Source organism: Abramis brama (assembly GCF_963993115.1).
Source record: "Abramis brama genome assembly, chromosome: 6".
NCBI classification, from domain to species: Eukaryota; Metazoa; Chordata; class Actinopteri; order Cypriniformes; family Leuciscidae; genus Abramis; species Abramis brama.
The window spans coordinates 15,465,523-15,489,978 of NC_139968.1; the positions used below are offsets into that span (position 1 = coordinate 15,465,523).

At 35.4% G+C, this 24,456-nt stretch overlaps 1 protein-coding gene across 9 annotated transcripts in view; it reads right to left on the reverse strand.

The window, feature by feature from the left end:
• LOC311084428 (CD276 antigen homolog) overlaps positions 1 to 24,456 on the reverse strand; it is a 77,745-nt gene that overhangs the window by 48,202 nt on the left and 5,087 nt on the right. Inside the window, exons 3-10 of one of the 9 annotated variants that reach the window (XR_014606529.1) lie at positions 22,392 to 22,500; positions 22,263 to 22,289; positions 15,044 to 15,154; positions 14,672 to 14,884; positions 13,113 to 13,305; positions 8,206 to 8,246; positions 6,385 to 6,711; positions 5,180 to 6,177 (exon numbers count right to left, since the gene is read on the reverse strand). Coding sequence is in view for 3 of the 9 variants with exons in the window: in XM_084116431.1 (XP_083972557.1) it covers positions 5,894 to 6,177; positions 6,385 to 6,711; positions 8,206 to 8,246; positions 8,961 to 8,971 (663 nt within the window). In the remaining 6 variants the exon portion in view is untranslated. Of the gene's footprint in view, positions 1 to 4,291; positions 6,178 to 6,384; positions 6,712 to 8,205; positions 8,247 to 8,960; positions 9,127 to 9,372; positions 9,487 to 13,112; positions 13,306 to 14,671; positions 14,885 to 15,043; positions 15,241 to 22,262; positions 22,290 to 22,391; positions 22,501 to 24,456 lie in introns of those variants that run through there. The other 8 variants (XR_014606530.1, XR_014606528.1, XR_014606525.1 and 5 more) reach the window with 8 other exon arrangements.

Here is a 24,456-nt window from a genome sequence, read left to right on the forward strand (position 1 = left end):
TTTACTGAAATACACCAAGAGCCTCATTGGGCCCTCAAAGAGCCCCAGTTACTGTAAAGAGCCCAACACCATGTCTCTGGACATTATGATCATTTGCTCGGTTCACTCTGTTCCTCTTCTGATTAAGCAGTTATCATTGTGCATGAAAAGTTATATGTGCCAAAAATCTGCAATATTCAGCACTTAAGATATCCTGGAGTGAGTGATGTACAGTAAGACATGAACTAAGTTATAATGGGATTTGGGACAAAGAATAATTAATTTGATGTGCTGTCAGGAATTAATATTTTTTGTCTAAATGATGTGCAGTTTTAATCTAAAGAAATATAAATGATAAATCTAAAATGATCTTCCAGTATTAGTGTTAGAGCTGTGTTTCAGTTTTTATCTGTTTTATCTTCCGCACACTGTGTATACAAATACATTGTTTTAATTGACATCAGGAATTAACAAACATGTTTGGTAAATGATGTGCAGTACTAACATGAAATTATACAAAATACATTTAATACTGTCAAACGCAGCGTGAGAAAGAACATTGTGGTAAAGATGGAAACTTACTGACAAACTCATTTCCTTCAGATACAGCAAAATCATGTTCCTTATTCAGTGTTTGAAGATCTTATATCACAATAAAAAACAATTCAATGCATTTGGCAAGAATATGACGGCACAAAACAATGTCTTTTACACCAGAGAGAACAAATGAAAGGTATAACAAATCTAAAATAAAATCTAAAACAATCAGAAAAAGCATATACCTGTTTGTCATATCACTGAGACAGAACAGAATGAGTCATCTATTTTTTTTCTGAAGAGAAATATGATGAAAAAAAAAAACATAAGCAATGTGGATAATACAGCTGATGCCAGGCAAATATTAAGTAGATTGTAGAACCATTGCCATCAATGATCTCCAATTATTTGAGAAACACAGCCCTTGTCAATTTACAGCAAATGTGATGCTATAAGCAAACAAAGCATTTCTGAAAAGCGAAACAAATGTTAATTGCCTTTAAACAACTTCCACTGCATGCTAGCCTGACCTTCTGTCCTATATTTACAGATATGACACAAGCATGCACGGATGAATGACAAAAGTATTCGGTTTCCCACAAAATCCATCCTAACAGCTGTCAAACTTTTAGGCTTAATTAAGACATTAATGTGGTCAGCAGGAAATACAAACACACTCACTCAATCTACATGATTATATTCTGTTCTCTGTTATTCAACCAAATCCTTTACACACTTTTATGATTATTTCTAACTTTTTCAGTTACTTTAATCTAAAGTTGTGGCAGCAAAACTGGATGCATCAACCTCCTTCACTGACTCTGTGTTTAGTGATAAAGCTCATGCAGTTTCTGCTGTTACAGTTATACAGCTACAGCTACTGATTCATAATGTCTTCAACCTCATGAGTGTCTGAACCCATGTTGTGTCTGCCTGCCCTACGGCTGCTTGAGGACATTTTCTGAAGTAAAACATGAAACCTATAACTATAAATGCAGATAATACAACTAATATAATGCCACCCAGAGCCAATGCAATAATGGCCACACACTGCCTGCATGGTTTTCACTGCCTTTTTCTGCTGTTGATTCTGCAAAAAGTTTTACAGAAAACACCTCACAGTGATAAAGATAACAGTAGGCTACTCCATGCGTTCTACGTATGACATCAGACGTAAGTGACGTCATCAGTTATCATGTGAACTGATCAGACATACGCAGATATTCGTTAATCTTTCTCAAATTTACTTTAGTATATTCAAGACTCCAGATCTTCAGCTGAATTTTCACAATTATTAATATCATAATGTTTCTGATTTCAGTCATTGTATCTCCAATCATCTGTCTGTCATGTCTGGACTTTAATTAATCAGTAAAAGACATGACAAAAGCATACTTTTATTTATCATCTTCATTGGTTAGACTAGACTGTAAAGAAATATCTCGTTAAATTTACAGTAAAATAAAATGGCAGCTGTGGTTGCCAGAAATTTACGTAAAAAATACAGTGACAATGTTCCAGTTTAACAGGATGCCAACCTTATATTTCATTAAGTGATATAATGTTAACATACCTACTTTAACTTTAAAAATGTGCCTTTACTTTAAACTGTACAAATAACCATCATAATAAAACAGGAGGCACAATAGAAATGGCCTATTATTAAAACATGATTAATACTCATATAGATGGTGCACAGGGTCAAACACTAATACAAAACACCATCAGGGTAACACAACACTAAAATAATGCAATAAACATTAACTAAATTACACCAAATGTCAAAAAACACACTAATGTGCATTACTGATAACAAAAATAAGAATTATTTATAAAACCAAAAATTAATCATATGTGATGTGACATGACTTCTGGAAATGTCCTTTTACTGTTTTTACTGCCTAAATTATCTGGTAAGTCATAATTTTTACTTGCCAAAACTTTTCAGTATGTTACAGTGAAAAATACATTTTATATGATGTATTAAAATAAAATAAAAGACATGTGCATTTTTTCACTGTATGGTAAGGTAACTTACCGTTAAGCAATTAACATGTTTTAACATTTTTACAGTGTACAAAATATTGTGCTAGTTTCACTAAAAAATAATAGCGGATCTTTTCAGCAGGATGCTATACTCGTCCTTCTGTCTGATGTGACGTTTGATCCAGTATTAGTGAAATGAACAGTAAATGTTCTCAGACTTACATGAGTATCTGAGTGAAGCTTCTTTCTTAAACTCCTCTGAGAAAACACTGTGTTCTGGATCCTGATCCTCAGCTGAAACATTTCTCTGACTGACATCTCATTTATTCCTACTGTCAATGTGTCTGTCATTAGTTAACTGTCTATTATTTTCACAGGTGTGTCTTGTTTAGTGACTCCAGTTGTGTATTTAAGCCCTCATGTTTGCCATGTGTCTTTGTCAAGTGTTTCCCTGTAACCTCTATGTGGTGAGTTTTAGTTTGTCAAGTTATGCTTAGTCAAGTCTTTGTTTTGTATTTTGATCACGTTTGGATGTAAATAAACTGCATTTGGGTTCATCAAGCTCGCCTCCAGTGGATCCTTTACAAGCACATATGACATATTTTTATAAAAAATAAATAAAGCTGTCATTATCAGTTCTTTCACATGTAACTTCCACATTGTAATAGAATTGTTGAAAATCTTTATATATATATATACACTTTTTTTTTTATTTAGGAAAAACAAAAAATGGCATGTGCATAATAATGTCAACCTGATGCCATTATATGATGTTTTCCATTTAAGGAGCTTGCTTGATGTGGAAACTCTCAGCACCCGACTGTTTTTCAGAAACGGCCACAAGTGAGAAGAGCTCAGCCCCATGTGTGACTCTAGTGCCTAGATACATATGGGGCCCTTGGAGGCCATTATTGCTCTCAATGGGCCCTCAAAGAGCCCCAGTGCACTGCCTAAAGAACCAAACTCCAGCTTTTGCTTTCTTGTTTTTACAGTCCTGAAATTTGTAATTCTTGCAAGCTTGGTTTGTTTAGACCACTGCAGGGAGATACTGCAGTTTCCTCTGCTGCAAGTGTTATTCACCATCTAAACCCAATGGAAACCTCAGATAATATTCAAAATAAAGTTGTAAACTTTATATTCAGCATCTACAAGATAGGGGTTGGTTATGATGATGGGACATTTTTTATTTATTTATGATTCAACGCCATATCCATAGCAATGTCTATTTTAGTGGCAATCAACAGTATGTAATTTTATTTATTTTTTGTATCATTACAATATCACTTCAATACATTGTTTACAATAATTGAACAATTTTGTCTTCAAAAACAATCAATATACAAAACATAAATATATACCAATAGCAACAACAGTAATAATCACAAATGATAGAATCTTTCAATTTAATGTATGATAGAAATTCTAAAATTATTCCAGGAGAAACCTTTTTAAAAATGTCAATATATTTTCTGAATAAAAACGGTGTCTAATATAATTTAAAAACTGACATTCCATTAAAATATGTTTTACATTCAAGAAATTCTTACAAAAATTGATGAGGACTGATTTATGTGCACACCAAATAAATCTCATACTACCACAGATCTGCTGTTTCATTACTATTATTTTGATTTACCAGAAACCATGTATTTGTGTGGCTGAGACATTTATGAGAAAATTTGTTTTGCATGTAAAATGAATAAATGTAAATGATTTTAGTAAATCAAAATCAAAATTTAGTAAATCAAAACCACCCCGAAAAAAAAGAAAGAAAAAATACTCTGAGAGATGCTATTTCATCGACAAAATTTATTGAGCCTTGAACATAAAGGGATCATCCACATACAATAAAACACAATGGTCCTTCCTCATTTCTTTCCTCAGTAAATACCTGAGAATATTGAATTACATTTTAAAAATAACAGTTCATGCAAAATAAAACATTTTCAATATGAATGTTTACTAACATTTGGTCCAATGCAATGTGTATCTAATTAAATGCACAAACACTTGAACTGTTGAGGCAGCAATATATCAACAGGATAATTTTTCCTTTAACTTTAGCCAAAAATTTCATGTTTGATGATCTCATTATGTTATACAGTACAAGAATGCAGTGCATATAAGGCAAGGATATAACGGCACAAAACAGTGTCTTAGGCACCAGAAAGCTGTAAAAAATCAGCTAAAAGCAACTTTTTAACTTACAAAGTGGAGAGGCAAGGCAAATGTATTATAGTACATTTCATATACATTAATTAAAAGAAATTTACACAAAAGTGATAGAAAGTAATCAAATGGTACAAAATATAAAAATAGTATATAAAAATACAAAAAGTAACTTTTGACCCTTTAGCGGTTGCAGGGTAATTATGCATGTTGTGCTTCGTCTCCGTTATTCTGCACAGATGAATCTGATGGTTTAAGCTGCATCACTGAAAGATGGAAACCCATTTATGCCACAAAAGAAAGAAAAAAACATGCTTTGGGTAAATCATGTCACAATTATGGCAATTTAAATTATAAAATAAAAGGTCAAAAGTATGATATGCCAAGTCATAATTATGAGAAGTCAAAATTGACAAATTTTTTTTTATCTTTTCATGTGTTCATCTCTATTTTATGTACCTCAAAATTTCAACTTTTTAATCTAATAATTATGATTTTTTTTTTTTTTCTAATGTGGCTTTTCATGGTAACTTATCAGGGCAAATGTCACTAATGACATCAAAACATCGAACACTCCTAAAATAAATAAATAAATAAATAAATAATGTATGAAATAAATGCCTCTGTTGTTTTGACTGTAAGCAGATCAAAGTATTATAGTGAACCTTGTCAATGAGCAGCAAATGTGATGTTTTGCAAATTTCTGGAGAAAAAAAAACAGCCGATACAGATTCGTGTTTTACTACGGGTACTGTGTCGCTTTTTCTTTTTGCTTGGAAACTCTTTTTGGTTCAAGGTTCATTTGTTGTGGCTTTAAGCTACTATAACTGCATATAGTGGTAGCCTGATCTTCTTTCCTTTATTTATGAATATGACACACAGACAAGTAACGGAAGTATGCAGTTTCCCAACAAAATCCATCCCAACAGCTGTAAAGCATTAAAAAAGCTGAATTTGGAGAATTAATTCGAATTTGTCTGCCATTTCCAAATAATGCATGACGTCACTCCAGACTGCTAGGTAGCCGTGCACATAAAGATAATACAGTAACACATGCACTCGCTCAAGCTATTTTTAACCAAATCCTTTGCACACTTGTCTTTTTTTTCTTACTTTTTCAATCTGAAGCTGTGGCAGCAACAATGACAGCTGTAACTTCCTCCCCTGACTCTATGGTTAACACAAAAGTTCATGCAATTGCTGTACGCCAAAATGTACAGTTTCATTTATCAACTGATTCGTCATGATTATCAGCAATTACTGATTCAATATGTGTGCAAGGGTTCATAACCTCTTGAGCGTCCGAACCCACGCTGTGTGCGCTTGACATTAGGCACCTTGAAATATTTTTTCTCAAGCAAATTATAATGAAAAATATAACCCCTATTACAATTAATGGAATGCAAACCAGGACCCAAAGCGATAATGGCTCCACAATGTCTGGTCTGGATTCTTCTCCTTGGTTTTCTTGATCAGTGGTTGCGTTTCCTTTTTCTGCTGTTGATTCTACAACAAAAAGTTTTAGAGAAAACATTACTGCACTGTGATAAAAACAACAGATCTGTCAAAATTTATATGCAGCAGCATTAAGACTGAAACATCACTAGTGAACATCAAATATTGGATCAATCATTTAGTATATTTAGATTTTATTTAAAGTATACAACTATTTCAATTGAAAACGTCATGCAAGAATCCAGTAGTTTCACACACCGTTGATGATCAGCTGTACAGTCTTCTGTTCATCTGAGGGTGTGATGTAGCAGGTGTATTTTCCTGCATCAGTGTGAGTGAGATCTGTGAGTTTGATGGAGAAGTTTCCTTTCTCATACTCCAATGGGAATGTTTCAATTCTGTTCCGGTATTGTGGGCCCTGTGTCTCTAGTAAATTACTATAAGGAGTTAAATCACATACAATTTTGCTGCCATTGTGTCTCCAGCTCACATCAGTGTCTTCAAGTTTCAGATCATGTTCAGTGGAAGAACACGGCAGGAGAACAGAACCACCAATAACAGCCTCCACTGTTTCCTGCAGAGACACTGAAACAACACAAACTTTAAGTTCAAATACACAGTCTGTGGAATGAATTTATCTTTTAAAGGTGCAGTAAGCAATATCTGAAAAACACCATTGATAAATGAAATCAACACGCAAACAAACAATTTTGTAAATACTTGCTAGCTGTCTGTTCCGTGTGCTGAATTTTTTATACATACTACTGGTAGTATAAATATGGGAAGAGCAAAGTGTTTTGGACCAAACAGACAGAGCGCTTCAACACACTTGTTCAGCAGTAGGGGGCGTGTCCACTCATGATGGGGGAGGAGACAGAAGGCGTTTCTCAATGTCAAGGAAGGATCCTCGGAAGCCAGAATTTCGAGGATGCTACGTCATTGACATCCGTCGAAGGACTGTTCCAATGCCGAGGATCCTCGGAATTTGAACCAAGTCCTTCGTTCGAAAAATATCCCATATACAGGAAAGGATGCATATGTGTAGCCTTCGCGCTCTCAAATCACCCACAATCCTATGCGCGCAGCTTTGCTATCTTGTTAAAAAAATTCAAAATGTCGGACGTTAATGGAGTCGGAGCGTTAACGGGGCAATATGCTTTCAAATGTAAGTATATTTACGTTACCAAACATTTGTTTTAAAAAATAATTACATCCATTATGTTATGGGTCAAATTGACCCGCACTGTTTAAACACACTTGACAGTCAAATAATCAATATGATTAAAAAGGAGTTTATTGATTTAAAAACGAGTATATTGCCTGAGTGAACAGAACTGCGTCCATAGCAACGCTCTGTTTTTCATTTTCACTGACGTAATGACGCACTGACGTGCACTTGCTAGCCTGTTCCATTTACGTGTTCTCCGAATGCTAAAGAGGAGCCTCGCCTAGCCTCTGAAGGAAGTGACTTGGAAGGACCAGTCCTGCCAAGGAAGTATCCTTGACATTGAGAAACACCTAGTGTGAGTGAGAGGGAGATTTGAAGAAAGACTAAGTGAGATGGCTGAGAGACACTACCAAAGGGGAAAAAGGTCAGAGGAATATCACTGAAAGAGGAGGGTTATGATCAGGCAAGAGCTGGACCAATGTTAATATGGGAAAAGCTTTCCAGCACTGGAGAGACGTTAGAGAGCAGGAAAGCCTGAAAGCGGATTTGTTTCTTCTTAACACGTGTGTAATATTGGTTTTTGCTTTGTTTCACAGAACCAAGATATGCTGTTGTTGTAATGTTAGCTGTAGTAACAGCACAGATTTGAGTGTCATTCTTTGTCTGGAGCTGCTGGCGACTAACAACAAACTCTTGCATGTATACTCTTGTGTCATCTCTTTTTCTTTTTTTTTGGTTCCTCTTTTTGTGATCACTGTAATTATGAAAACTGTTTGTGTTGCCTAGTTTGTTTGTGAATTTAGGGAAGGTGAAATAAAGGGAGGGGTGTCTTTGGGTATTGATTATAAATATCAACAATGTTTCCCAGAAATCGCTAACTGATTTTTTAAATGTGTTGTTCAGATGTTCACCTTTATTTATCAGCACTGCAAACACACAGATGAAGCAGCAACTGTAGGAACAGAAAGAAACAAGATCCTATTAGTTACTGTAACTCAACTTTAATAGCATGATGCAAACCATAACAAAGTCATGAGTTTTATTCCCACATAACACAAACAATGAGACAATACAAAGATAGCACACAAGACGAGCGCGTTCAACGTGCAGACATGTGACATTGTAAATGCGAGTAATGATAGTTAGTAGACATAAATAGGAGTATATACATTTTCACAAACGATTTCACCAACAGAGATGAAAAGGAAACATGGGAGATGATAGACGGTGTAGGGAGTAGAGGCACTTCATTTATTTTATTATAAATATATGGCTAAATTGCAGCGCTCCCTTAGTGCTTCTCTTTTTCATGGTTTGTGTTGTGTGTGTTCACTTCTCACTAATGTGTGTGTGCACTAACTTGGATGGATTAAATGCAGAGGACAAATACCGTCTATGGGTTACCACAATGCTAATTAGCTACTAAATTATAATTGCAGCTATTTGCCTGCACATAAACATACTAATTATGAATTAATAATAAATTAATAATGTATTAATGATGCTTACAATATCTCCCACTTATTTCTAGTTTAAATAAAGCATTTGGAAACCTAAACACATCAGGCCAAACAAAGATACAAGCATTCAAACTAACGTTACACCAGGCCTTTGTTGATAACTTACATGTGTTTGTCCAAACAGCATTTAATTTAATCAAACATACCTCATCACCATGGTGCCCCAATAATATCAATATGTTGTATTTAAATAAATTGCATATGAATATGTCTGAAATTAAGAACTTTTTTTTTTTTTTTTTTAACTTTTCCGCTTCCCTATCATGCTATGCGCTCTTTTTCTTCTTCTGCCTGTTTCCGGCGGTTGGCATCTTGGTGCTTTTCCGCCACCTTCTGCTCCGGAGTGTGAATCACAAAATAGGTTTAAATCACCCACTCTCCAGAAGGGTTAGCAATAAAGTAATGTTCAGGTCGTGTCAAAAAAGTTGTTGGTTTAGATAAAAAGCTGTTTTCTATACGTTTGACTTGTGTACGATGATTTGTTTTTTCCAAATACGATACGGTTCGGTTCGGTTCTGATTCGGAGTAGGCTATAGATAAAAGCCCGCCCGCACTTACAATTGATTGGTTGGGTCCTTACATGCGCTTCGTGAGGCACACTAGCACACACACGCAAGGTCTCTCGCTCCCTCTCTCTACACGTTCATCCCCCGGTAGACGTAGAATCCACAGCTAGATCAATGAGAAGTCCTATTACAACGACCATCATTTGAAGTGTCACACAGTTCTGAAATTATCGTACATTATAGGATTTTTTCCATTATTGATCGTACATCGTACAGAGGTCAAAATTATCGTACAAATACGATAATTATCGTACATCTGGCAACACTGGCTCGTGCACAGTGCTGATAATAAACTGGATGTAATTTAAGTTCTGTTGCTTTTATATGAAAACGTGTAGCCTATACGTATACGTATACATATACACACATACACATACGTATATATATATATATACGTATGTGTGTGTGTGTATATATATGTGTGTGTGTGTGTGTGTGTGTGTATATATATATATATATATATATATATATACGTATGTGTGTGTGTGTATATATGTGTGTGTGTGTGTGTGTGTGTGTGTGTGTATATATATATATATACGTATGTGTGTGTGTATATATATGTGTGTGTGTGTGTGTGTGTGTATATATATATATATATATATATAATAAAAATGACATTACATAACCCATATCGTCCATACCATATATTTATATAGCCTACACATAAAACATATCAGAGTTTTAAAATCAAACATTTTAAAAGAGAACAATACATCACGGTTGTTTCAACCAATGAGATCAAGCTGTGTCGTCAGCAAGTCGTTTCCCATCATGCTTTTGATCAGCGCAGTCTGTGGAGAGCAACTGCGCTCGACTGCAGAATCCAACACGTCCACTTTGTCTCACCTGTCTTGCTTTCTTTCTAAGTTTCTATTGATAATTTTTGCATGAACTGAAATAGGCATGAATTGTTCACTGATTTTAACTATTAAGTATATATTGTTCACTAGTCTTGTTTTAAAACAGATTTTATTGTAGGCTATTATATATTATTTAATATTTAATATATAATATATATTATTATATATTAAAGGAAACAAGGTTGCACAAATTAGAAATGAGAAGCACCCACAGTTTATCCTTTATTCTAACTTCTTGCCTCACATAACTAACGGTAAAAATAAGTTTCCATTAATTAATCATGAATAACATAGGCTAAGTGTTTTTTTTATAAATAACATTCAGAAACTGTTTTTGAAGCGAAATTAATAAGGATAAATACTAAGTTAAGATACAAAAAAATAAGAAATGACATTTATTTATTATGACTGATTTTATTGGACATTGCACAACACTGCAACTTCACTTCACTGATGGGACAGATGCACACACAGCTACTTTACTTTTAAATCTTAAATACATATAGGTCTACTGTAAAATACATATAGCCTACAAAACACACATTATGTATAGGACTTAGGCCTATATGTTTATTACTAGGGGTGTGACGAGATTAAAACGCGACGAGATTTCTCGTCGAGGTGAAACTTTGTCTCGTGAGTAAAAAAAAAAAAACTTTGTCTCGTGAGTTGTTGTGATGTCAGCGTGATGGAGCGTGAGGGTGAAATTTGTATTGAAGATGCCCCTGCCACTTTTAAATCATTTGTGTGCCGGGCCAATCACACACACACTCCGCACACACACACACTCACTGTCCCTCGCTCACTCACTCACTCGCGCGCACACACACACACGCTCACTCGCGCGCGCACACACGCACACTCACTGTAACCGCACTCTCACTCACTCTCGCTCACACTCAACCCGTCGTGGAGGACCGTTAAAATTAAACATGCTAGTCTTTCTGTCGTGATGTCGTGAAGCATCACAGACGCGTTGTCGCCCACTATGACACACTATACGAAATGATACGATCGAATCTTGCGTCCCGACGCCCGTTGTCCTTTACGAGTCTCCACGAAACGGATCGTGCCAAAATCGCGCTAAAATAGTGTAATCTGAACCAGGCAGGTAATAAACATTTGACCTATCACGCAAAGAACCTATTAAAGCACTAATACATGGGAACAGTATAGCTTAAAGTCATATCGACATCGCAATATTAAACAATGTTATCGCACATCGCAGCTTTTCCTCATATCGTGCAGCCCTGCCCAAAGGTCTCAACTGCTGCCAGAAATCGTCGACATGCTTATATTCTTGAACATATAAAAAGAACATGACCATATCTTAGGCTTATCTTAGTTAATTTATCTCTTTTTCATGCTTGAAGAAAAAAATTGTTTCTGTTTGAACTTGTAGTTTTGAGAGAGCAGTACTTTGATTATGGATACACACTTACTGTTTGCACTTAAAGTGTTATTTCAGTTATTTATATTTATTTTATTTATACTGTTTTATTTTTTTATGTTCGATTTGTGGAAAGGAGTTAGATTTCTCATGTGAAATCGTACAGGGAGAAGTAGAGTTTATAGCAAAACATTTTGCAGTGTTTGCATGTCCTTTACTGAATAGAATTCATTAAAATATAAGTAAAATAACATTCATTACAAGTTGATTTCAAAATGCACATAAATTGTTTTGCATTTTGTGATTTTCAGTTGAATAAAAGACTATTTTCCATTCATACATTTCATCATTGAGGATTTCTTAAAAATTGTGTAAAAATCTCGTCTTGACTCGTTCTCGTGAACCCAATCTCGTGTCTCGTCTCGTCTCGTGGAGTAAGCGTCTCGTCACACCCCTATTTATTACTGCAGCTAATTGACTATTAGCCTAATAGATTTGAAGTTACAGGCTACAACTGTCATGCAATATGAAAATAAATTATGATTTGGTTAATTACCGGTATGTGCATATGTGTTCTTAATCAATGGTCTTAATAATTGTAGTGGTCTCGTCCCCTATCCTTTCTTTCCCACGCACAGCTGCATAGTAAACATTTCTGAGGTAAATAAAGTCAAATAAAAAATTATAGCGCTGCTTCTTGCAACTTTTACTTTGTACCTATTCATATAGAATATGCAAATGTAACATTCATCGCCATAACCTTTCATAAATATTTTCGTTTGTATAACAGTTTTTTTATATAGTTTGTAATAATAACAAAATGTCGGCTATGAAAGCATAGGCTAAACTCCTCCATCGCAGATCCGTTTAAAAACTGCTCTGCTCTAGTAGCCTATTTGTTAAATTATTAGTTATTGGTGACTATTTCAATGACAGTTGAACGATTTTCCCTCTCCACTTACTGTAAAATGATGTATCAATGTTCCCTTATTCCTTCGCAGTGTCCTTCGAACGGAACATAATTGCTCCCTTCGCATTGGATTCTCATTTAAGATGGCGGAATAGGCTACATGTGAAGTCCACTCAGTCCACATACGGTCGAATGGAAACGTACCTCAGATATTTGTTAATCTTTCTCAAAATTATTTCATTATAGGCCTATGCAAGACTCAAGTGTTTTTTAAATATATTCTGACTCTTGAAATTCTAATATCGAACATGTCTGCAACCAGTCAGTGATGACTGTCATGACATCCATCAGGCCCGGCGCCACGGGTGGGCAAAAATACAAATTTGTTATAAATACACACTGATGTTTATGGAAAGCGATCATAGCTTTCTTCATTAAAATTTGACAACAACGATATCTGGTCTTTTCAGCAGGATGCTGTAAAATCCTTCTGTCTGATGTGACGTTTGATCCAGTAGGCCTATTAGTGAAATGAACAGCAGTAAATGAGTAAATGTTCTCAGACTTACATGAGTATCTGAGTGAAGCTTCTTTCTTAAACTCCTCTGAGAAAACACTGTGTTCTGGATCCTGATCCTCAACTGAAACATTTCTCTGAATGATGTCTCATATATTCCTGCTGTCACTGAGTCTTAAAACAAGTTTTTCAGTTTCAGTGTCACTGGACAAGAATGCGGACCTTCCAGCATACATATTCATGACCTGAGGAAATTAAAAGAGAGAATTGAAAATAGGGAAATACAGCGTGGTTAATTCAAATTTATTAACAAAAAGTTCACAGTTTTTTTGTTGTTGTTTGCTTGTTTTTCCTTATCTGGGCTTAAGAAAGATCTTCCTCATAGTTCCTCCTTTCATCCTAACAGACTGAACAAGCTCTGAGAGACTAGAGAGTATATTCTTTGATAGACTATGGGAGGAGAGACTTGTCTTGGTTACAGATTCAGTTATATTCTCATTCTGACCTAGAAAAACCTAAAGAGAGAGAAAGCAAAAGAAATGTCCTTCCACACTTTGCTTGTTTATATCAGCATATTTGTGTGTGTTGCTTGTTTAAATTCAGTTTAATTCATTGGCACACATATATTTGTTTTGCTTTACATTTGTTCTTTTGCACTGTTATAATTTTATAAAACAATCTTCATTTTGACATATTCTTTTGTAGCCTGTTGAATGTAAAGCATTTTTTTACATTGTTTTTGTAATATATGGACCAAATTCTTTTGATGTCTGTTCTGATCAACTGGTGTTTAAATACATAGATGTTTGATTTTTGAGTTTGCAGAGGTGTGACAACTCGGCTGTTTTTCAGAAACGGCCACAAGTGAGAAGAGCTCAGCCCCATGTGTGACTCTGGTGCCAAGATACATATGGGGCCCTTGGAGGCCATTATTGCTCTCATTGGGCCCTCAAAGAGCCCCAGTGCACTGCCTAAAGAACCAAACTCCAGCTTTTGCTTGCTTGTTTTTACACAGTTTGAGATTCTTGCAAGATTGGTTTACAAGATACCATTGCAACTTTAATTTTCCATATTTAAAAAATATGGTACATTTTTAAAATAAATTAATATAGAATAATCGAATAATAAATTGAAATGGTAATATAGACAGAGTATTGTGGTGTGAAAGAAACAATAAAAGATGTTATGTAAAAGGTAGTGAGGAGAGAAAGGAATCAATAGCAAATCTAAATAAAAAGGGTAAGGAGAATAAAGATGTGGAATATTATGGTTATGAATTTTAATAGAGAGTAAATAGAGAGTAAATATGTAGTGGGCTAATCATTTTATTTAAATAAGGTTAAGTTGCATTGCCCCGCTCTGGATCTTAAGGATTTCTGTGCGTTCAACTGATCAACAAAAAAACAAAGTATACCTTGGCCTTTAAACTAGTGGCCACGAGAAAAAAATATATCTCGTGGCCATGACATATTCTCCCATTCAAATGAGTTACTATATCGTGGCCATGACAAAACTAAGAAATTTGTCAAATTAATGCTAGTTTAAGTGGTGTTTCTATATTAAATGAAAAGCAATGCATCCAATAATTATTAAATGTAATCAGTAACTTACTGTATGAAAGTGAAGCTTTCTTTTGTCGACTCATCTGTGAAAATACTGTATTCTGGATTCTCTATAGTGAATCATTTCTCTGAATGGTGTTTTATATATTCCTGCCATCACTGAGTCTTAATACACTGTCATATCTTGACTTTAATATAATTATTGTCACTGTGAGAGAATGACAAGATTGCTGATCTTCCAGTTACATCCTCATACAATGACCTGGAGAGAAACCACAAAGAGAGAACTGAAAACAACTGAATACAGCCTGGATTTTTCATAGCCTTTCAAATTTTGCTTGACATTAATAACTCCAACAGATGTAGCTGAACAAACAGAAAAACAAGTACTCTCTTCTGAAGAGAATATAGATATAGATACCTGCAGTTGATTGTTTTGTTTTTTTTCTGCCTCATAGTTCCTCTCTCTCTCTCGTCTTCATCCTGACAGACAATGTTGCAATCTGATGGGTCGATAGACTAGTTGTCAGACCTGATGAGCGGGTGAATGGGCAGATCAAGTGTTTGAGAAACAAACAATAGCAGCTTCTTTTGAGGTTGAGTGTGTCTGAACTGTCTCTGACAATGAACAAAATATTAATCATATTACACATGGTCTAGACTAACTGATCATCCATAAGACTACTGTTTAAAAAAAAGTTATGGATATGTCCTTAAACTCTAAAACTTTTTTTTTTTTTTCGCTTTCAATAACCACCGACATAATTAAAAAAGGAAACATGAGCAGGCACCTCTTGTAGCCTACAATATTGGTGTTGTACCAAATAGCTCACAAAATTAAACTTCTTAAACTGTAGAAGTCAAGATTTAAAACATTTTCAAATGCAATAAAAATACAACACAAAAAAAAAAAAAAAATAAATAAATAAATGTAATACAAAGACTGACTGAACTTTTAAATTTGACTCCTGAACTTCAGTGAGCAAATTTGTCTCTTCATGGGTTCAAACTGTTACCCAACATAGGCTATATTTTTTATAATTTATTAATATTTGTTAATATTATTTATATTTATATTATTTAAATACTTTAATTTATCCCAGAGATATATTTGGGAGCAAATCAAAGTAAAACATCATGAACTTTAAATGTAGTTGTCCTCTGCTGCCCTCAAGAGGTTGTACATGTATGTAAATGTTTTATTTGATGAGAATTAATAATTCGTACAACAGCCCTAACTCTACCTGAACATGGCAAGGGGACAGATGTACCAAAAGTGCTCCTCGTCTTATATAAAAATATGTTGGTCTGGTAAAAACAAACAAACAAAAAACACACCAAGCCTTTGAGACCAAGCATTTTGGACACATTTTGCAAGTTTTTAATCTCTGACCTCTTTATCATTATTGGTAGTCTTTTTCACCAAAACACTGAATGTCCAGTAATGTCTCAACCATTATAACCTACATTTTTTGTTTATTCTCTTCTGCTTATTCTGAAAATTCATACGTTGCAACATTTTGGTTACAATAATGTACTATAATAAAAATGCTTGATTGATGTTTCTGAAACATTCTTGTAATTCTTTCGAATAATGATATCACATATTATCTCATATTCTACATTTTTTAAAACGGTTGTATTATGCTTGTTTATATTTATAGTCATGTTTTATTGTATTGTTTAATGTACTAAAGGTCATGTTGGTGATTTTACACCTTGCCTCTTGAAGTAGCAAAATGGTGGCGCTATAGCGTCTACCGATAAGTTAACCATGTTTACCAACCAAACCTTTGTCATTTGGCAGAACCTTTTAACCCTTCTCTGTGTTTCACTGTGTTTCTGACATATCAACCCAGTCTCATCATTTGTAACAATTTGTACAATTTGTTTAGTTGATGAGATTAAACTGTACAAATTCAATCTTAAACTTGACCATGATTGTAAAAGGGGGAAAAAACTATAAAAGCTTTTGTTCAATCTTAATTATATAAAATCATACAACTTTAGCATTGTGTACGAATTATTCATTGTAATATTGGCTTTCCTGTAGCTCAAACAGTAGAGCGTTGGGGCTAGCAACACCAAGGTCATGGGTTCGATTGCCAGGGAAAGCAAGAACTGACAAAAAATGTAAAATGTGTACCTTGAATGCAATGCAAGTCGCTTTGGATAAAAGCGTCTGCCAAATGCATAAATGTATGTAAATGTAATAGTTGTCTTAAGAGTTTGTTTTATGTGACAAATGTGTTTGCTAATGTTGCAATTATCTTGCAATTTACTATCATATTTAACTAAGTAATGATGATGGTGTGAGGTGTTAGATGTTGAAAAAAAAAAGTGTGTACAATGTGGTCAGAGCAAACTTGACTTCCTCTGCTGTCTGGTTCAGAGCTGCAGTAGAACTAACTTCATCATACAACTGTTGAGTAAACGCAACCAGGTTAATTCAGTTGTTTTAATCAAGCAGTAACATGAAGATCATACAGCTTCATCTCTGTGAGTTCATTACTGTTCATAATATTATGAATATATTTTGCATGCACTTCATCATAAATTCTTTTGTCAGTGGTTCACAGTGGTTTTAAGTGGCTAATCTGAATTATGCTGCATATTTTTTATCTTATAGATGTGTTAATCTGTTGTCGAGCTGCAGTCTCAGATCAACTCACTGATTTGGGATCAAATGTGACCATAAACTGTGATCTTGATGAAGATGAGGTTTATTGGATTTTACTGAAAACACCAGATCCTCCAACAGTGATTCTACGGTCATTCTCAAAACCAAAGTCACCTTTTTACCATAATACAACATTCAGAAAGAAATATTCAGTGCAGTTTAAACACCGTCTGGTTATTAATAATGTGACCGCTGATGAGTTAGGAGTTTATTACTGTATGAACACAGGCTCACCTCTAAAACTCAGCAACAGCACCAGACTGCACTTCACCGGTGAGTTCATTTACTAATCTATATTGATAATCACTATATGAATATTTTCTCTTAGTTATTTATACATTTATAATTCACTACTTCAGTTTTTGGAGCACCTATATAAACATAGGGAGTTAATGGTAACTCCACAAAAAGTTGAATACATGTTTGATATTTACCTACAAAATTACATTGATTGTGCTCCAGATTATCAGCTGTTGTTACTGTAACATATTATGAATACTTTCTTTACAGAACCAACTCAAATAACTGAGGGTCACAATCATAAGGCGGTGGAGTATATTAATCAGAATCAGACACAATGGCAGATTATTATCATAATATCTGCTCTGATGAACGGGTTTCTGCTCATTGTGGTGATCGGTGAGATATTAGACAGCTAAAGTTAATAGTGTAAATTCTTTATGTAGGCTTTTGACTAATTTCGGCATTTTACTTGACTAAAATTTCTTTATATTTATATTTATGGATTTCATACAGCTTATATAATTTAAGAAGAAATAATACAACCTTTAGTTAATATTGAATCTGAATTCATTGTTTTGTTTTTAGGACTGGTAAAGGTTTTTGTTGTTGGAAACAGAAGGTCAGCAGAACAATCACAACTCAACACTGATCTACAGCAGACGCGAGTTGTAGAGGAGCATCAGGACCAGTTACAGGTAGGAATTAATTAATGAAGCTCTTGATAATAATGTAGGATTCCTGATGACCCTTTACTCCATCCTATCATTTGTTTGATGAAACAATAACTTTGATCCATGGAGAGCTACAGTTTCTATTGTTTTCTTCATTGCTCTTTCAGTATGCTGAGGTGGATTTTTCCAAGCTGCGTAGAAACTTTCGGTCCAGTCAAGTCAACAGCACCTATGCTGCAATAAAGCCGGCGAAATCATGAACGTATGAGTATGATGAACTGCTTATTTTGTTCACTGTTTCTTGAACCTTTAACCACAAACTGTTTGGCAGATCTCATAATAGATATCACCCACATTTACCACCATAACATTCTTTAGATCAGGGGTTTTGAAATGCAAAGCCTGCCAAGGATCCACTGGAAAGTTTAGAGAGAAAAAAAAGTCAAAAGAAAATATGTTAAAATTGTCTAAATTTGATGTGCTTTGATTTATCAATGCATCATTTATTTTGTATAAAAAAGCAAACAGCATCAGTTAAATGACCAAAAGGTTTAACTGCTGGGGTTTATATAGGCCTACATAAAAAAAAATAGTGTGCTAGCAAATAAATAGTATAAATATGTTCTGTATGCAAAAGCAATGTCCTTGTTTTTTAAATTTACTCCATTATTTTAAACTGACACTCCAAAAAAAAAAAAAAAAAAAATATATATATATATATATATATATATATATATATGAATATCTTTAATACATTCCATTTTTAGATATCATTATATTCACCATTAGGTTTACATTTGTTTTGAATATATAAATAGTATATTAATAGTATAAAATGACAGTATCTAAAATGTGAATTTGCCCAGACGTTTATGAAAACATTCTTATGCTGACAACACAAAACAGTCTTCTTATAAAATTGCTGCTTTATATTAAATAAATAAAAATATATTTTTATGTATAAGCTTTTGTGCATTTTTTTTACATGTCAGAAAATAATGAATAACCCGAAAAATCTGCAATACTTAAAGTTGTTTCTCTGGTAATGATATTATAATTCCTCATGGAAACAGCATTTTATTCAATAATAAATCAAATTTAAACATGACATTAAATAATGTCACTATTGATAAATTACGATGTTATGATCGTATGAACACAGACACTCTTAAAACATCATTGTCAGATTCATTAGTAAAATTAATAATACATAAAGAAAAAAAAAAACAAGAAAAACAAAGTCTTAAGTTCTTCGGAAATGTCACACCTCAAATCTGGATCACTTCTGTTGTAATGTTATTGATGTCATATTTGTATATTAGATATATTTATTCTATGTATATACGCACGCACAATGCGAATCTGTCAATTTGCTAAACAACTGACTTCATTTTCAACTGAACTCAACAGAAGTGCTAAACCAAAACCAGAAGTCTGTTCCACTGGTTTGGTCACCAGACAACCAATGACAAACAGGGCCTCTTTGTCTAGAGTGGGGTTTAACCTTAAACGGAGTGCAGTGTTGTTGTTTTTTCCAGTACTATTAATATATCTCAGTTCTCACAGTTGTCTAAACCTCAAATGGAAAAAAACACCATTATGTGAGATTATATTTGAAGAGTTCAGATGCAAAAGCCTCTAAATGCCATCTGAAATTTTCTTCTAGAATGATCATTTTTATCAAGCTTGTATATTAAAGTTCAGTAATTTCACCTAAATGGCAATGAAAATTACCGATTAATTGTAATTACTGAACTTAAATATACAAGCTTGATAAAAATGATCATTCTAGAAGAAAATTTCAGATGGCACTTAGAGGCTTGCATCTGATCTCTTGCATCTGAACTCTCGTTTACTAGGTCTACACAGTGAACATTTCGTGCTTGTCAAGTGTGTTATGAAGTTTATATTGCTATGTACATCCAAAATTAATACTGCATCTGTGAAAGCAGCTTGTACAGTCATTCTCAGAGGTTTCAACCAATGAAAAAAAAAAGTTGTACTAGGAGTGTTGAAACTAGGCCCTTGTCATAAAACACAATCAGCTACTGCCACATAAAAGCATGTCGTCAGATATAACAGACGTGACACTCTGCACGCACTCCTGAATTAGCTTGCAAGTGTGGACGTTTTTTTTGTTTGTTTTTTGATTCCCCGAAAATGACTCGTTAATCACCCCAGTCTGCAGGGCTTTCCAATCAACAGTGAGCGCAAAAGGGGGCAATAACAGCAACCTCTTCATCCACCTCCGACTCCGTTATCTTGTATAGAGAACTATAGTCCTGAAATGGGATATATTACATTAACCTGTCTTAAAGTTTACTTAAAATATCTTTAGAGAGCAGTATTTTTTTCCTATTTTTACCCAAAATAGGTCAATGTTAGCATTATGGAACGGTAAACTCTCTCAACAATTTTTTTTTCATTCATTCTCTATGCCGGAGAAAGTTTCATGCAGAAAGTTTACAATGAGACTCGTAGGAGTAATAAAACTCATGACATATGAGCAAATACATCCAGTACCACTGTAGCTGAGTAATATGCAGATGGAGACATTTTGACTGATTAAACCTGAAAAAAATGAACACACTATTGCAACAGTGTATGGTTTATCTGTGATCTTCAAGCCATCTTGGGTATTTTCATAAGGATAACTTTTTTCTTTTTTTTTTATTAATAAAGTTTGGGAAGAGAAGGTTTAAATGATCTACCCAATCAGCATGAGAGGAGGCCTGTAAATACGTAGCTGACTCACCTTTACTCATCGACAGTTTGCCACGTTCCTAGCTCAGAGCCCTGCCCCAGACAGCGCGCCAAATACACATACGCTTTTACACTATCTAATCAGCATTTGTGTGAACTTGTGACCGTATTGTTATAATGCAGTTATAAAATAATATAATTTCTGCCTCATTCTGTGATAAGAAGCTACATCAGTTCACAGAAGGATGTTATTTCAAATTGGTTGCCATTAAGTGTAATTTAGTCTTTTGTATGAAATGGTGTGATTCTTCGAAATAAATAAATAAATCAAGTTAAGATGAATTTGACTGATTGCATTTTTTTTTTCAACATTTCTATAGATATCGTGATATATCATTATCGTGAATTCTTTTGGCCATGATAATCATAACCCATCATAATCTTGTCTTAGGTAGGGTTGACAAGTTTTTTCATAAACACTTTTTGTTATTCTGGTTGAAACTATCTCCACATCCTGATATCAATCAATAATAGAAGTGGTCTAAATATTAAAATATACGTACATGCACGTAAAAACTAAATTTTGTGTATAAATTGCACGATACATACAATGCATGCTATAGAGACGCTTTTCATGAGATCAGGTTGGTATTTTCGTTCCTCCGCGCACCTGCTCGTACAGACACACGTCATCAGTGCACTCTTTATAAGGCTATGCAGAGTTGGAGACAAACAGTCACCAAGTGCTGCAAACACACAGCAGCCTCTTTTTACAGTTCCTCCTGAGCCAAAATAACCAGCTTATGCTGCGTTCAGGCCATGATTTAGAGACGGCAACCCTTGACTTCCTACTCAAAGTGGTTCACGTCTTAAGACTTAAATTTATACATTTCTATGTCAAAACCATCAATGCTGAAATGAATCTCCAGCAGTCAGGTGGTACAAATAAGAGCTCTGTAAGTTGTTTATGTTCATTATTATTGTAATGTTATGTGCTTTGAGACATGAGGTATCTTGACGGTGTCTCTCGTGCCGCTTTGCTGAACCTGCTCTAGCTGTGTGCGTTCATGTGTTTTGGAGGAGGTGTGGCTGGAGGTGGGGGGGGGATCTCATGCTTTCAAAGCTAGCTCGCTATTGCTAGCTGCTCTGAAATGGCCTAGCATACCTTTAACATCTCATGTTCATGTTGAGTGAAAAAAAAAAACAGCCCCAAGTGTCTTCCACCAGAAGTCCTGGTTCACTTAACAGTGTCAGTTTATTAACTGTATCAAGTACAAATCAAATGACATTTAGTAACATATATGCAGTGTTTCATATAAGTGTTTCTCTGAAGATTATCTTACTGTTCTTTGACCTCATCATGTTACTGGCTGTAGAAGAGAGAAACTGTTAAGACATAGCCTATAATCAAAGAAACCTCAACTGATGACTGAACCAATCAAATATTTTTAAATATGTTGTGAGAGACTCACAGATCTGAGACTTTAAGATCATTCTGTAACCCAGATTTATTTCCTCTTTATGCATTGCCCAGCAAACATCTCTTTCTGACTGGAAACAGCACAGAGCTGTAAACGACACCTTAACCACACAGAGAACAAGCTCAACTCACACTCACAGCAGTGTGATTCATTCATTCTTTTATTAGATTAGATGAACATTGTAGATATTGATATAAAAGTAGAAGAAGTAGAACAACTTCTAGAAGTAGAAGAATAACTAAGCTGCTCCTTTTCATTACACAGATCGTATGGCTTCTGTTATGACAGTTAACGTTATACTTGTCTAAGTGTTTCAGAGCTCCTCTGCTGCCCTCTGCAGGTCATTCATAATAGCTCCAAGTAGGCCTATGTCATACAGGTGAGGATTGAAGTGAATGTTTGTGGATTTTTATTTTTATTGTTTTAAGGATTTGATGATTTTGGTGGTAAACGTTTTATCAAAAGGCATACAAGAGAGACCAAATAAAGAGATAAAAACAAAACATCAGCAAAATGTCTTATGAAGAGCATGTAGCTCGAAATGTCATCTTTTTTTTAGCAATACAAAAGTTACTTATTAATCTAAACATTTGATTAGAAAATCAACATTTATCAGGTTATCCATGTGAACAGTTTTGAGGTTAAATAATTATTTTAAATTAGATCTGGTTCCCTTTCAAGGGAACTCCCGTTGCGTCGAGAATGACGCTATGGGGAACGCTTTGCGTGATGACGTCTTGAAGCACATGTAAAATCAGTCCAATGGTGTGGCGGAACGTCAGAGGCGGGTGACGTCACGTACCAGGAAGCTATAAAAGCCGGCCCGAAACAGAAAACGAAAGCTTTCTGAGTCTTCAGTTGCGCTCTGTGTTGATCTGTCCGTGTTATTTGGTGTTGTCTGTTATTATTCAGTATGGCGAGCAAGCAGCAGTTTAGAGTGTGTGTCCATCCCTGCCCGCGTTATTTAACGGGAGGTGACACACACACTCTTTGTGTTGTTTGTTTGGGAGAGGAGCATGCCCAGTCAGCACTCGAGGGTGGTGACTGTGTGCATTGCTGTGCGCTTCCATTGCGTACGCTCCGATCCCGGTTGGCACGGTTCAATCCCGATCACGTTCCCCAGGGCTCTGGTCCCGCTGCTGCCGAGGCACAGCGTCGATCTCAGACCTGGGGTTCGCAAATGGATCTATCAGTGGATGTTGAGACGGGCTCTGCCTTATCTCAGCAACCTTCTGATAGATCCAGTGCCTCTCATCAGGGTGTGGAAGCACGCGCTGCGGTTTCTTCCCCCCCGATGGAGGCACCAATACTGCAATTGTCCAGCTCTGAGGAGTTGGACGTTGTTAGTGTTGAAGCTGAGTCTGAGGATTCGCCACCTCAGTCTCACGCTTTTGAGGAATTGCTCGATGTTGTCACGAGAGCAGTTCACAGACTATCTATTGAGTGGCCAGAGGATAGGCAGGACGTTCGCTCGAAAAGTAAGCTCGACGAACGCTTCCTGCCATCTCGTGCACAGCCTCAGAGAAAAAGCCTTCCGTTTTTCCCCGATCTCCACACCGAGGTGTCGAGATCGTGGGGGAAACCTATGTCTTACAGAGTTTACACAACACAAACTTCTCACTACTCTTCCATTCACAATTATAAAGAGTATGGTTATGGGGAGATGCCGAAGGTGGAAGAGACGCTCGCGAGCTATCTCTCTCCAGCAACGGCATCTTCTCTGAAGGCTCCCTCTCTTCCCTCTAAACCAGTAAAATTTACTTCATCGCTGGTTCATAAATCATATGCAGCCGCTGGTCAAGCTGCAGCGTGTCTGCATACGATGTCTATTATGCAGGCCTATCAGGCTGAATTATTGGGGGATTTAGAGGAGGGCGGGGGTATTGGTCCAGACACAGTGGCTGAACTACGCAGAGCCACGGATCTGTCTCTCAGGGCCACCAAGGAGACCGCTAAATCAATCGGGCGGTCTATGGCAGCCCTGGTGGCCACTGAGAGGCATCTGTGGCTCAATCTGAGCGACATAAAAGAAAAAGAAAAACATGTTCTCTTAGAT